This window comes from Bubalus bubalis, chromosome 24 (assembly GCF_019923935.1).
Source record: "Bubalus bubalis isolate 160015118507 breed Murrah chromosome 24, NDDB_SH_1, whole genome shotgun sequence".
Classification (NCBI taxonomy): Eukaryota; Metazoa; Chordata; class Mammalia; order Artiodactyla; family Bovidae; genus Bubalus; species Bubalus bubalis.
Genome location: NC_059180.1, coordinates 34,485,665 through 34,500,939, shown reverse-complemented (window position 1 = coordinate 34,500,939; position 15,275 = coordinate 34,485,665). Strand labels below are relative to the sequence as shown.

At 54.4% G+C, this 15,275-nt stretch overlaps 2 protein-coding genes across 5 annotated transcripts in view; one reads left to right on the top strand and one right to left on the bottom strand.

Annotated features, from left to right (window-relative positions):
• The first annotated feature begins 892 nt into the window (after nt 1–892).
• On the top strand, nt 893–3,018 carry LITAFD (LITAF domain containing). Its single transcript, XM_025275308.2, has 3 exons — nt 893–1,233; nt 2,565–2,706; nt 2,910–3,018. Exons 1-3 carry the CDS (start codon nt 1,218–1,220, stop codon nt 3,016–3,018), a joined length of 267 nt encoding a protein of 88 aa, XP_025131093.2. The 5' UTR covers nt 893–1,217.
• Nucleotides 3,019–11,203: 8,185 nt separating this feature from the next.
• USP7 (ubiquitin specific peptidase 7) overlaps nt 11,204–15,275 on the bottom strand; it is a 54,338-nt gene continuing 50,266 nt past the window's right edge. For all 4 annotated transcript variants that reach the window (XM_025275262.2, XM_044936267.1, XM_025275263.2 and 1 more), the window contains exons 26-31: nt 14,549–14,649; nt 13,677–13,776; nt 12,919–13,038; nt 12,757–12,828; nt 12,536–12,626; nt 11,204–12,197 (exon numbers count right to left, since the gene is read on the bottom strand). In XM_025275262.2, coding sequence (XP_025131047.1) covers nt 12,091–12,197; nt 12,536–12,626; nt 12,757–12,828; nt 12,919–13,038; nt 13,677–13,776; nt 14,549–14,649 — 591 coding nt within the window. In that variant the 3' untranslated portion in view covers nt 11,204–12,090. The remainder of the gene's footprint in view (nt 12,198–12,535; nt 12,627–12,756; nt 12,829–12,918; nt 13,039–13,676; nt 13,777–14,548; nt 14,650–15,275) is intronic.

Sequence of the window (15,275 nt, the reverse complement as noted above, 5' to 3'; positions counted from 1 at the left end):
CTTCCTGTTCTCCGGTTGCCCCCACTCTGGGAGGAGCCATGGGTGGGGGACAGCACAGGTGCCCTCCTCAAGCCTTGAGACTCCTTTCCTGAGAGGACCAGGTCCCCATGCAAAGCCCTGGAGAGGTTTCCAGTGAAAACACACAGGGACCCCACCCATCGGCCACACTGGTTAAGATTCGGGGGCTCCCCTCCTCCCCTCCAGACCTCTCTCTAGATACCTGGGATCCCAGAATTTCCTCCTCCAGACACCCTCACGTCTGCTTCCAGGGCCTGGGAGAGGAGGCTTCCCAGGGCCCTGGGGGCGGGCCGAGGGCTGACTCCTGGGAGGCAGGGTCTGAGCACCTGGTAGGGCAGGAGGGAGACAAGGCTGAAGAAGGAAGCCAGCCTGGGGCCCAGACAGTTCTTCTTGGAAGCAGCAGATGGAATGCTGCATCTTCTGGAGCCGTCCTGACCAGAGGCAAGGGACATGGCACTTAGGATCCTGGGCTCAGGAAGCAGGCCAACTTCAGTTCCATCCTTGACTCTGACGTCTGTGCTGGGTGATGTCAGGCAAGCTGCTTAACCTCTCTGAGCCTAGCTTCCACATCTGCAAAATTGGAATAATGCCACAATCTACCTTATTGGTGTTCTGGCGAGAGTAATCAAAGTAAGGCACATGAAGTGTTCAGCACAGAGTCTGGCACATAATAAGGGCTGATTATGAAAGTGTTAGTCACGCAGTCGTGTCTGACTCTTTGCAGCCCCCATGGACTGTAGCCTGCCAAGCTACATGGGATTCTCCAGGCAAGAATACTGGAGTGGGTTGCCATTTCCTTCTCCAGGGATTACAAAAAGAAGGAAAGAAAGAGAAGGATAGATTATGGGGTCTGTGTTATTTCTGCAGCCTCAAGCCCCTGGCATTGCCTTCAAGAAGAGCTTGCATCCTATGACACCCAGAGCAGAGTGTGGTCAGGAAATGCCTGGGTTCAAATCCAAGCTCTTCCATCTGCTGGCTGAAATCCTACTGGCAACTTGATCCATCCCTCCAGGCGTCAGCTTTCTCTCCTATAAAATGGGTCGCTGCCTCAGACCAGCCAAGTTTTCAGCTCAGCACCTGGCATGCAGTCAGCCTTCTAAGGGTCTAAGGGTGTTTCTCCTTCTTTCCTCCTCCAAGGACCTCCTCCTCCTTATTCTCCTTTGCCTCCAGGACTTGGAGCACCTCCGCCTCCTCCCCCGATGTCTGTTTATCCAGGTGAGTGTTCCTGCTGTCCTCCCCCTCGCCGCCTCCACACCCCCTTCCCCAGGCTTTCCCTGTCTTACACCCAGCACCGCTCTGACCATTCGCCAAGACTGTCCGAACAGCACCTCCTCTGGGAAGGTGTACGTCCTGCCTCCCAAGTGGTGTGATCTCTCCCTCCACAGCTGTGAGCCCCACACTGCCCACGGCCTGGAGCCCTTCTCTCTGATGTGCAGTCGTTGGTGGAAGGGGTTGGGACACAGTAGGTGCTCAGGAAATGTCTATGAAAAGAAGCCCTGTTCTCAACTCTGCAAATCCATCGCTCTTGAAACCAAAGAGAGGAATTCAGACAGCACCCACCCACCCAAGCTTGTAGGGTCTGGGCTTTGGGGAGATTTTTTTTTTTTTTTTTTTTGGCTGTACTGCTTAGCGACTTCTGGGATCTTAGTTCCCTGACCAAGGATCGAACCTGTGCCCCTAGCAATGGAGGCGTGGAGTCCCAATACTGGACCACCAGGGAAATCCAGAGGTGGGGGAGGGATTTCTAAATAAAGAAAAAGCTTGAGAGCTGGTGGGCTGGGTTGTCAAGTCTAGTGTGAGAGAGTGAGCTTTAAACCATGGGTCACCCCCGTCTAGCCAAACGTAGTTCTTTCCCTTGGTTTCCTGCCAAACTAGGGGTGAGGGTGCCACATTAGAGCCCAGCTCTCCAAACCCCAGCACCCCCTCCCCTCGGCCCCTCAGGAACCCAAAGTCTATAATGGTCATAGGCCCCTCCTCATGGCTTGACAGTCCACCTGGACCAGACGCCAACCCTTCCGTCTAGAGCATGAAAACTCCCTGGAATCCTATTTTCTTAACAAAATATTCAGCCACCACCAAAGACCTCACCTCTCTGCACACCCAAGACTATAAAAATGGTTGTTGTGTTTAAAAAAGCTAAATACAGATCAACTTTTTTTTCTGGAACCCCCACCCCAGAAAGATGCTGTGCTTGGGCAAGAAGAGGCAAGAATACCAAAAGGAAGTTTTTATAGGGGGTTGTTGTTTTCAAGCTACTGCGTCCCCAAGGGTGTCACTTAGAGTTATTGCTTTTTAAAAAAAAAAATTGGACCTATTCCTCTACAAACGCCTGTGAAATAAATGCTGGAGGTCTTAACTGAGCGAGAGCCCTGAGCCCTGGAGGCTGGTGGGTAGTGGGTAGTGCAAGGGGGAAGCTGGGCCCATTGGGACGGCCTGGGGGGCTCAGGGGAGCACAGAGAAACTGCAGCTGGGGCGGGCCCCCGTGTTGGATATAGGATGGGGGGGACAGGGGTGTGGCGTAGGGCCTGACATGTCCCTCCCCCAAGAACTGTTCAGGGTGCCAAGGCTGCAGTCCCCAGACCCGGTACAGTTCACATGTCCATACTGCATGAACCGGATCGTCACCGTGACCACACCGGTCCCAGGCATGCTCACCTGGCTCCTGTGCACCGGCATCTTCGTGGCTGGGTGAGTGGTGCCCCCTCGCCTCTGCTGGGGCCCTGGGCATCCGTGCTGGGAGCCTGCTGGTTTGGGGGGGTGCTGGCATGGGGCATGGAGGGAGGGGTGGTTTCCTAGCCCACCTCGCTGGCCGGGCAGCCCCAGGGGTGGGGTGGGGGGCTCGCAGGCTTGGCTTGGCCCCCAGTGAGTCCCCGCTGCTTCCGAGGCTGCAGGTGCTTCTTGGGCTGCTGCCTCGTCCCCTTCTGCGTGGACAGCTTGATGGACGTGAGGCACACGTGCCCCGTGTGTCGGCAGGAGCTCTTCCTCTACAAACGCCTGTGAAATAAATGCTAAGTGACTGTTGTCTGCCCACGTCTGTCCGCCAGGGGAGGCCGGTGAGTGCTGGCACACAGGAGGTGCCCTGTACTGACTGACCGCTGAGGGGCTGACCGATGGATGGTGTGCGTAGTGGCCCTCCCTTCTCAGGCTCCACCCTCTTCTTTCCTTCACAACTCTTTCCCATCAGACTTCCCTGCTGGCTCAGATGGTAAAAAAAAATCTGCTTGCAATGTGGGAGACCTGGGCTTGATCCCTCGGTCGGGAAGAATCCCCTGGAGAAGGGAATGGCGATCTACTCCAGGATTCTTGCCTGGAGCATTCCATGGACAGAGAAGCCTGGTTCGGGCTACACTCCATGGGGTCACGAAGAGTCGGACACGACTGAGTGACTAACACTTCTTCCATCAGTCAAGCTCCGTTGTCTTTGTGACAACGTCTCTGCAACTCCAGCCAGGTAACCTGCAGAGACGCACCTGCCCTTCGTGCTGGCAGAGAGCCTGTGAGCTCCCCTGGCTAAATCCCGCATCCTCCAGGCACTTTGCTCTCTTCTCTATCTGTCTGGGTACCCTTGGGGCTCAGAGGTAAACTATCCGTCTACAATGTGGGAGACCTGGGTTCAATAACTGGCTTGGGAAAATCCACCGGAGAAGGGACAGGCTACCCACTCCAGTATTCTTGGGCTTCCCTTGTGGCTCAGCTGGTAAAGAATCCGCCTGCAATGCAGGAGACCTGGGCTGGATCCCTGGGTTGGGAAGATCCCCTGGAGAAGGGAAAGGCTACCCACTCCAGTATTCTGGCCTGGAGAGTTCCATGGACTCTATAGTCCATGGGGTCGCAAAGAGCTGGACACGACTGAGCGACTTTGACTTCCCGACCTGCCTGGACCCTCGGCAGCCCGGGCCCTCCCTGCCACCTCCCCTGTCCGGCAGTGATGCTCTGGCCACATCTTGCACATCCTCTCAGCACACCCTGTTGGCCTGCTGTCCCCCCACCCCAGGGTCCTGTCTTGAGCCCTTTCCCTATTTAAGCCACTCCTGAGGTTTCCATTCTCACCTCCTGTACCCTACAGCCCTCCCCGGATGCCCAAAGGCCCCCCCAAACCCATCAGATCTCCAAGTCACTCATCTTCCCACCTCCTCAGGTGCCCCTGGCACGGCCACCTCTCTGCATCACCTCCTCTTATCCCTCAGCCCTCAGCCCCTCTCTGCACAAGCCCTGGGTCCTGTCCCCTCTGCCCTGCAATGATTTCTTTACCTCCCTGCTCCCCTACCCCTCTCTTCCTTAAAGGAGGCTAGAGTCCCTGATGGCGTCTCCCAGCTCCCAAGCCTTGACCATGCCTCCTGGTCCTCCCCTGTGGCGATGGCTGGCACAGAGTAAGCGCGATGATCAGGACAAGAGTTAGGACCTTTGGCTCTGACACAGCCCAGTTAGTGCTCACCACCAAGACCAGGCTCCTTTTTTGCACTTCCGTTTGTTTGCTTATGTTTGGCTGGGTCGGGTCTTGGTTGCTGTGTGCCGGCTTTCTCTAGTTGGGATGAGCGGGGGCTGCTCTTCCTTGCGGTTCACGGATTTCTCCCTGCAGTGGCTTCTCTTGCGGTGGAGCACAGGCTTCAGTAGTCGTGGTTCTGGGACTTGGTGGCTCTGCGGCAGGTGGGATCTTTCTGCACCAGGGATTGAACCCGTGACCCCTGCACTGGCAGGCGGAGTCTTAACCACTGGACCAACATGGGGCCCCTTTGAGGCCATTTGTGGTTCCTGCTCCCCTGAGCTCCAGCCAGCCAGAACCAAGAGAGCCCAAGTGTTCACCCGAGCGTCCAGACTCTGTCCCTGGCCTCTCCTGCAACTCCGTGCCTGCCCCCTTCTCTCCCCACCAATTCCTTCCAGCCCCATCACTGGCTCCTGGGTCTCTGTCACTTCCCCAGACCCCGGTGACCCCAGGTCCTGGCAGGGACAGATGGGTTTTTGGGAGCTGGGATGAGGGAACCAGTCTTCCCAAATCTCTGTGCCCAGTCCCCAACAAGAGGTTTAATCCTTTAAATCCCTTAAATTCCCTCGAGGCTACAGTAGAACAGCTTTTCTGTCCTGTGAAGGAAGCTATGCAGGAGGAATCTGGCAAATGCTTAGGACGTAAAAAGGTCCCAAGTTGGCTTCTGGGTGGGACCACTCCTGGGTACCCTGTTGCTGGCCTAGGGGGCAAGGCCAAGTGGGGCATGGGCTGAACATCACAATGAATGAAGGGATTTTTTTTAAAAAAAAAGAATTTCTATCTTAGCATGGAAACATATACATTGTGCATGCGTGCGTGTCAGTCGATTCAGTTGTATTCGACTCTGTGCAACTCCATGGACTGTAGCCCGCCAGGCGCATCTGTCCATGGGATTCTCCAGGCAAGAATACAAGAGTGGGTTGCCATGCCCTCCCCCAGGGGATCTTCCCGACCCAGGAATAGACAGCCAGTGGGAAATTGCTGTATGACTCAGGGAGCTCAAACTGGTGCTCTGTGACAATGAAGAGGGGTGGGATGGGGTGGGAGGTGGGAGGGAGGTTCAAGAGGGAGGGGACGTATATATACCCATGGCCGATTCATGTTGATGTTTGGCAGAAACCAACACAATATTGTAAAGCAATTATCCTTCAATTAAAAATAAATTTTAAAAATAATTTGTATCATAGGGCATTTCCCCTGTGTCTTTATTATTATTATTATAATTTTTGGCCACACAGCACAGCTTATGAGATTTTTAGTTCCCTAACCGGGGATTGAACCAGGACCTCTGGCACTGAGAGCTCAGAATTCTAAACACTGGGTTGCCAGGGAATCCCCTGAAGGGATATTTTCAGTTTTGCAAACTATAACAAATATTACTCACTCCTCTTTTCAATGAAAAGGAATTTGCTAGAGAAGGGGCAGAAGCGGGAGAATTAAGAGGCAGAGGAGGACGAGTAGTCAGGTGGGATGGTCACTGAGCTATGGCTTATTCACCAAAGGTGGCAGCTGCTTCCGTCCCTGCTCAGCACCGTCTGGGAAGGCAGATGCAGAAGCTGAGGCCGAGAGACGGCCAGTCTGGATCCAGTGACCAGACGGGGAGCTGGAACCTCAGCTCTGCCGGCCCGAGGCTCCTGCACAGGCAGAAGAGGGGCCAGGGTGGGATGGCCTGTGTGGAGAGTGGAGACGTGGCCGGGGAGCTGGCGTGGAAGCACCGTGCGGCCTTCAGGTGGTTGGCGCTGCTGGGTTGGTGCTGGCAGAGCATGTCACACCAGCAGGGGGAAAGGACCCGTAGGGGGATGGATTTCTCTGGATCTGGGTGTCAGCCTCCCTAGAGAGGCTGGCGGCAGCCCCTCTATCCCCTCCCCCGAAGATGCCCCGGAAAACCCGGGAGAGCACTGAACTCTGGGGGTTGCACCAGCTGCCGGACGGGAAGCCGGCTTCCACATCCAAACGGGGACCCATCTGTTTATGAGCGCACCCGGAAGCATGCAGAACTTCCTCGACCAGGGATGGAACCCATGCCCTCCCCCGCCCCGCAAAGGAAGCGCAGAGTCGTAACCACCAGACCGCCCGGGAAGCCCCTGGGACTTAAGATTTTTAAGGTTAGAAGATGAAGCATTTGGGCTTCCCTGGTGGCTCAGTGGTGAAGAATACACCTGCCAATGCAGGAGACACAGGGGATCCCTGATCCGGGAAGACCCCACGTGCGGAGGAGCAGCTAAGCCCATGAGCCTGCCTCCGCTATGGAGCCTGTGCTCTGAAGTCTGGGGGCCACAACTACTGAGCCCCCGTGCTGCAACTACTGAAGCTCGTCACCCTGGAGCCCATGCTCTGCAACAAGAGAAGCCCTTGCAACTAGACGCCCACACATCCCAGCTGGAGAGTAGCCCTCTGCTCACTGCAACTAGAGGAAAGCCCGGGCAGCAATGAAGATGCAGTGCAGCCAAAAATAAATTAAAAAAAAAAAGTGTGTGTGTGTGTATATATATATAAAGATGAAGATGAAACATCTGACACAAACTAGGCATCTAGCCCTGAGAACCAACTCATTCGTAATACATCAGGATGGGGGGCACCAAGTGGACCAGCTGTGTGTACTGACCACCAGGGAGGCCAGGCAGGCTCACGGGCCACCACGACCCCGAGGAAGGGGTGTGGAGCTAGGACTTGGTCAATCTGTGATTTGGAGGCCCACAGCCCCGCAGAGACACCCAGGCCAGGCGGCCCAGAGTCACTGAGCCTGCCTGGTTCTGCCAGAATTGGGCCAGGACCCAGACCCATATGCAGAGCTCCAGCCGGTGGTCTGATTCTGCACCCATCAGGCAACCTGCTGGGTTTTACTCGGACCTCCAGAGAGGTCCATGGGCAGAAGCGTTCGGTCCCATGGCCAACACTGTGCCAGCTATGGGTGGTGTCCCGGACCCTCCTTGATCGGCCTGCTTCAGTCACCATGGTCCACCCATGAGACCCTGTCTAGCTCCCCAGCAGTGCTCCATGAGCCCAGGGAGCCACTCCAGGCCTCTCTGACTCAGACTGCCCAGTGTCAAGTTAAAAAAAAAAAAATCCAGATTTTTCGGCTTCAAAATCTGTGCACAGGTGGGTTCAGTGGGTTTCGGGCTGTCCCCTTGGCCCAGCCCCTGAAGTCCCCATCATCCCAGAGCCTCCTCACTCGCTGCCTTGAACGACTTGACCTAGACCACCCTTCCTACTTCTTAGTCTAATTATTTTGTTGCTTTTTAATATTTATTTGGCTGTGTTGGGTGTGTGGGCTTAGCTGCTCCAAGGCATGTGGGATCTTAGTCCCCGAACCAGGGATCAAACCTGCATCCTCAGCACTGCCAGGTGGATTCCTAACCACTGGACCACCAGGGAAGTCCCACCCCTTGATGTCCGATGCCTTGGTTCTGGGTCCCCAGACCTCACTGTAGACCCAGGCTGGGGCGCATGGGACCCTCTTCTCTCCCTGAGGCTTTCCCAAGCTCCTTCTTCATCTGAACCGACCTCTGGGGCCAGCCAGGAGGGGCCGGGGCTCGGGCTGGGGGAGGCAGAGGAGGTTGGCCCAGCCCCTTTCTCCCAAAGCTCTCATCTTAAAGTGGGGTTCCCCTCCTTTCAGCAGGGAGGCGGCACTCAGAAAGGGGTGGCAGTGAGTGTGGGTCTCAGGGCTGGCTCTGCACTCAGCAGGCCGAGTGCCCAGCCAGGGGGCTTCACTCACTCCCTGACCTGGTCACTTGCCTCCTTGCTGGCACGTGGTACGCTCAGTGGTGACAGCCGGTATCAGGACCCTTGCTCTGGTTTTCCCAACCACATGGCCCCCCAGAGACGAGACAAAGAACACCCCCACCCCAACACAGGGGCACAGTGTGGCAGGCACTGGGGACGCCTCCCACGGCTTCCTGCCAGAGGTACCGTAGGGTCAGGAGAGCCAAGCGCGGCCACCTTGCCACCCTGTGTATCCACCGCCTGCCCAGCGCAGGGTGGGGTAGAACGAACCAGCCCAAGAGCAGCCCCAACCTGCGCAGTGCGGGGTCTGAACAGATGAAGGGCCGCCTCTCTGCAGTGGGGAAGGGACTGGGCGAGGCTCCACGGGGCTCTGAGTGCAGGTTCTCTCCCACAGCATCCCATGAACTCTGCATGCAAGCTGACTCGCTTCAGTCGTGTCTGCCTCTTCGCGACCTTATGGAGCCCTCTAGGCTCCTCTGTCCACGGGATTCTCCAGGCAAGGATACTACAGTCGGCACATGTATCAAACTGGCTCTATCTTGCTGTGAATGGGACTTCCCAGGTGGCGCTAGTGCTGAAGAATCTCCCTGTCAATGCAGGAGACCTGAGACGCGGGTTCAATCCCTGGGTCGGGAAGATCTAGAGCAGGGCATGGCAACCCACTTCAGTATTTTGCCTGGAGAACCCCACGGACAGAGGAGCCTGGAGGGCTACAGTTCATAGCGTCAGACACGACTGAGAGACTTTGCACACACACCACCCGGGATCCCTCCACTGATGATGCCTGCCCGCCCCCCTCCAACCCCAGCAGGTCAGCGGCCTCTCAGATCTCTGCTGAAAAGGGACCCTGCCTCTGAATGTGCAGACACCACTCTGATCAGCCTACTCCCCAAGGTGCCCAGGACCCTGCTTCCAGGTCTCATTAGAAGTTAACAGAGGGCACGAGGTGCTGAAGGAGGACCTTGGGGAACTGGGCCCTTATTTCGTTTGGTTCCCACCCTGCCCCTGGACGCGCCCACGGCTTCCTCTAATGAGGAGGTCAGGAAAACTCGCATGCACTGATGACGGCTTTATATACTAACTCAAGACGGCTCGAGGGAGCTCATCATACCATCACCACACAAAGCGAGGAAAATGTGGTCAGGAGCCTCAGTCACATGTGGCGATTTACAACTAAACCAGGGACTTCCCTGGTGGTTCAGTGGTCAAGAAACTGCCTTGCAGTACCAGGGACTCTGGCCTGATTGTTCCCTGGTGGCTCAGTGGGTAACATATCTGCCTGCAATGCAGAAGACCAAGGTTCCATCTCTGGGTTGGGAAGATCCCCTGGAGAAGGGAATGGCAACCCACTCCCGTGCTCTTGCCTGGGAAATCCCATGGAGAGAGGAGCCTGGCAGGCTACAGTCCATGGGGTAGCAAGAGTTGGACATGACTTACCGACTAAATCACCACCACCAGCGGGAACATAAGCCCATGCCACGTTGAAAGATCCTACATGGCACAGGTAAGCCCTGACTCAGCCAAATAAACTTAAAAAAATTAAATCAGTGATCAAAATTCACCTTCTGCTACTTCAGCCACATTTTAGATACTCAGTGGACACCGGGGGCGTGTGGCTCTCTCCCTGGGCAGGGGCACAGAGCATCCCCCAACCCGCCATGACTTAGGTCATTCTACTGGGCAGTGAGTGGTCAGGACGCCAAGGCCTAGACTGGCAGAGATGCCAGCACACGCTCAGTCGCTCAAGTCCTGTCCAATCTTTGAGACCCCCATGGGCTGTAGCCTGCTAGGCTCCTCTGTCCATGGAATTTTGCAGGCAAGAATCCTAAAGTTGGTTGCCATTTCCTATTCGAGGAAATGCCAGTATCGTCCATCCCACAACAGGGATCTGTGGTTTGACCTTGACATTTGAAATGGATGTTTGCAAACAGTTTGCTCCTCTAATCAAGGAGACTCTCCCGCTGTACTGCTTCTGGTAGTAACAGGAACCTCAAGCCCCTCGAGAATGATACACTGTGGTTCTGGGGTCCCCAAGCGAGGAGTTATTTTCAGGTTCAGCCCCATCCCCACTACCCCCATCGGTTTTATGAACTTGGACTCAAGGCTGTGGCTGGAAGGGAATGGAAAAGAATCCCATGCAGTGTGTGCTGACCACCCACACTGTTAAATGGCCTTTGAGAAAAGCCTACTAATAACTCGGGAGTAAGTTTCAGTGACCCAAGACCATCATCTACCATCGGCCAAAACCTAAAAAACAAAAAATCCCGAATACTTAAATAGATGTTCAAAGTTGCGCACCCGGGGAGTGACTTTCTGCAAAGACAGCGCCATCTATGGTCACTGCGGGGACCCGGGCAGGAAGGCCCTCCTCCAGGTGGAGAGCAGCCAGCGGACACGCTGTGTCAGGTGGGGGACGCGAGGCCACCTCCCCCTGGACCACACCTTCGGCCATTCCCGTATTTATGGTCATCTTAGTGTACTCGACTCCTGCCTGGAAAACCTCAATCTCTTAAGCTTCCAGAGGAGGAGGAAGAGGAGGCAAGAACCCCCAAAACCTTGCCATGAAGTGATAAAATGTTCCCCGGGCCTACCTGCAGGGAGAGCTGATGGCTCCCTCAACTTCCACGTCAACTCACTGAATTATCATTTTTATAGAAAATTTTATTCAACATACAACATTTTCCAGCAAAAAGGCAATATACAGGAAGAGTTGGTGTACACTGCTGCTACAGAAACAAACAAAAAAGTACTGGAAAAGGATGAAAACTAAGTGTGATCTGCTGATTCTATTTTTACTGCACTCAAAACTAGACACGCGGCTGGCGTCAGCTCCAAAGGAAACGGCCGGACTGAAAGAAAGCCACACACGATGAATGTCAACATCAGTGGGGGCCACTCAGTCACCCGACAGAAGCCACCACCTCCTCCCCGTGGTCAATTGTACATGTTCATTCATTAAATATACAATCTCATTTTTCCTTTTTTTTTTTTGCTTTTTTTTATTTAACTTTTTTTTTTTTTTTTTAACTTTTTTTATACAAAGTCAACAGCTTGCGAACACCAGTGGGCATACCCTCTTAGCTAAAAGGCCCTCCTTTCTTGGTTCCGTCTGTCCCATTTGAAGCAGACGAGTCTATTTATAATTTTTTCACCTGCTTGAATGAACTCTTGAGATCATTAGGTTTGCCCAGAGGCAGCATAGTACACCTTAATTGGATTTGAACAGTGTTTTTTTTTTTTCAGTTGAATAAAAAGACCCCAAAGTGTCTGGTCAAGCCTGTATTCAGTGCATCCGCTCTGCAAATGGGCTGTGGGACGCGGGGGCTGACGGAAGGGAGACGAGTTTATTAAAAAGACCCAGGCAGCCGGGGAGACCCAGGAAGGGGCGACAGGACACCAGTGAAGGAAAGAGCGCTATTTATTAGGTTGTGAGTTTCTCTGCTTCGCCTTTACAGATGCACAAAAGGTCATTGAAAGTATAACTGAGGGAAAGACGTCAGACGAGCCTAAACAGAAGACTTCCTAGCTGCGGGCTGGCGGCCGGGCCCCGGGGAGGGGTCAGCCGCGCCCGCCCAGCGCCGCGTCCGCCGGCCGCTCCCCGGCACGCTGACAGTGCCTGGCATCGTGGTCACCGTAAAATAACTCTCATTGGCATCCAAGCTTTATAAAAACACCTTCATTTTTCTCAAAAAGGGCAATCAATAGATACAGAGAAGCCAAACTGAACAGCCTCAACAAAATAAAATTAACACCAGCAGCAAATCCTCTTGCTGAAGACGTGGGGTGGTGCTCGCGCACCAGAGTTCCCGGCTGTTGGTAAGGGGCACACCCACCGCGGTCCGTCTCGCCCGCCCCTGGGGAGGAAGTCAGTTATGGATTTTGATGGCCTTTTCAAGGTATGTGTAGCGACTCCTCTTTGGGGCTTTGTTGAAGTGGTCGAGCCCAAGCCACGGCCGAGGATGAGACATGTTACCTGGTGGGGAGAGGAGACAGTCAGACCACTGAGCCAGCACTCGGGCCCTGGGGTCAGGAGAGGTCAAGGGGCCTCCTGGGCAGCATGGGTCCCACAGCTGGGACCCCGCACCCCACCAAGGTCACTGGCTCCCCGCGTAGCACTGTCAGGCCCTACCCCACTTGCCATCGTGTGACACCCACCAAAGTCACCGGAGGCAGGCCGCTGTCCCTCCCTGCTCCGCAGAGGATGAGAACGAGGCTCACTCCCCAGCCAGGAAAGGGAGGCCTGGCCCTTGAACACGGGGCCACCTGCCCCCTGGGCCCTGATGGCCTGCGTCTCCACGGGAGGGCTCTTACCAGGCTGAGGTTCAAAGTCTTTCAAGTTTACTTCATACTCATCTTCATTTATGTACTGATGTCGGCCCATCATCACAATTGCAAATTTAAACTGACAGACAAAACCAGAAAACTCCGTTAATTCCCAAGAGTAGCGAAACTCACACCGCGGGCAAAAAAAAAGTCAAGACTTCAGCATCCCACCCGACAAATGACTTAGCTGGTATCCAAGAAGCGTGTACCTTTTCAAACTCCTTTTCCTGGATGTCCAGCAGACTCTGAATCCGCTTCATCACTTCTCTGAAATGCTCGCCCTGTGGATGACAAAGGGCGTGTATGCTCACACGGTTCACCAAGCGGGGCGGACCCGGAGCGGCCAGCCAGCTGGCAGAAGGGTGCCTCACCTGGTGTATCCTCAGCAAGAACGGGATCCCGAACGTCCCGAACACCTCCTTGTGGAAATGAGCCACCGTGATGAGCATCTCGTTCTCCTTGTCGATGTCTACCTGGTCCAAAGGTATCTCCTGGGGACATACAGAGTGGACAGATGTTCGGTTAAGGCCAACACAGCACTGCACGTTTTAATTCTGAACTCTTGACTCGTTCCTCCAGCAAGAAAGTGAGGGCAGATTTTTGCCACAAGGTCACGTTAGGGGCTCATGAGAATGATGAGGGTTTAAAGTCAGAAGAAAGATCTAAACCTCAAAGAAAACACCGAGTTTCAAGAGACCAAATGGTGAATCACCGCAGCTACTGTGGCAATCTCAGCCGCTTCACAATTAACAGGGCTCGGTCATTTCTGGCTCGACGTAGTGACCACCGCTGAAATCAATTTCTAGGCACAAACAAGCGAGGCACTGGGAGTGGGGGGTGGGGCGGGGGCCTTGGGGGCAGATGGGCAGCGGTGACAACTGTCCAACCACACGGACGTACTCATGTCACCAAATGAAGCGGACACTTGAAACAGTAGCTTTTAGGTCAGGTCTACTCTATAAACATTTAGATTTTCAAAACCTGGGAGAATTAACCGCAGGGATGGCAGCATGTTCTGGGAGTTGCTGTGTTACCTGAACAACCTATGGCCCCCACCTCCCACCAGGTCATAGCAACCCCCTCCCAACTCCCCAACCCCCGCCCTCCACTGCAGTCAGAGAACACGCACCTCTATTCGAAACGTTCGACTCGTCGCAGGAGATAAACATTCTAATAGTTCATCTTCTTGATGCACACCAATAATTTTGTAGCTTACAATTTCTAGCAGCCTGTGCAAAGTAAGGAAGAAAATCAACTATACAAACTTATGGGGGAAAACCAACAAATGCTTTTCTACAAGGGTTTTATTACAAAGTTATGGAGATCTGCTTGTCCTTATGAAGATCTGAAGTGTCAAAAGCAGGTATCCGTGGGGAGCAGACAGAACACTGGCCATGGGTCCCCTCGGAAAGCATGGGAAGGCCAGTCTGAAGGGGACCCTCGGGCCAGGGCCCGGGGAGGGACCTGTGCAGGCCTTTCCCACAATGGTTCCAGAGAAAGCAGGGTTGGTGATATTCTTCTCACTCGTTAGATAATAAAGGCCTCATTCTTCTGTTAATTTTGCAAGGAAAACATTCTGGGGACCAAAAGCCCAAAAGACTGTTTCATCCTCTGTGCTGCCCAAAAGACAAGGTGGTAAGAACCGCACCCAACTCTTGGAAATAAAAACTGATCATCAAATCTGGTGCTTCTTCCCTCGGCCCGAACATGAGAGAAATGGAGGAGAAGCGACCCGATTTCCCCGACACAAGCGAGCCCCAAGTTTTCCAGTTTCAGCCAATCATTCTGCTTGAGTTCACTCTTCTCTGCTTCACTTTTTCTGCCTGAATTTCCCTTTGCACTGCTGCTAATTAGTGTCAAGAATTAGGGAGGGAAAAACCATGAAATATTTAAATAAACTGCTGCCAAAGACAGAAAAGCTGAGTACGGTGATGATGCGTCAGGGGCAACGGTGGGGTCGGGCTGGGGCCACCCCAAGCTCCACCTTCGGGAAATACTCGCCTAAGTTTCCCTGATGCCTTCTCGCCGAGCTCCACAGCCTTTTTACATTCCTCTAACAGGTCTCGGACGCACCCGTGCTTGTCTGGATATAGTGTTATTTCCTAAGAAATGACAAGATCAAGGCTTTAGGGGAACCATGACACATGTGGGGCCTGTGCACTCAGCTCTGACACCTCCCCACCGACCTTCACGCAGACCACCCGCCCAGCCTGGGACCCACCCCACAGTGCTGTGCAGCTATCAAAGGCCATGTTGAGGCAAAAAGCTCGTGGTTCCCAGGACAGCTCCTCAGAATTTCTCCCCCGGAACAGTCACTAAGAGCCTGTCCAGTTCTCAACGCTGAGACAGAGGACGAGGCCCAGGGTGGACTTTGTCTCCTTATCGCGACAGCGCGCGGCGGGCAATACTGATGGTGTGTGCTCCAGGTCCCTCTCCAGCCGGTGGGGCCAGAGGCGAACGGCTAGGGGTCTGACTTGCCAGAAGAGCCACCCAACACGGGGCAGGGTGCCTTCAAGGTGCCAGGAGAGGCTGCCGGCCCCAGGGCCGAGCATCCAGGTCCCCGTCTGTGACAACAGTCCCCGATACCGTCACACCGTCACACCGTCACTCCACTGCAGCCCTGGGGGCCGGGGAAGGACAGAGCTCACCCCACCTCCCATCTAGTTCTCAGACTCTGGGGCAGGGTCTCTAACACACGCTGCGGCTTATGAGCTTTCTTTGGTTGTTT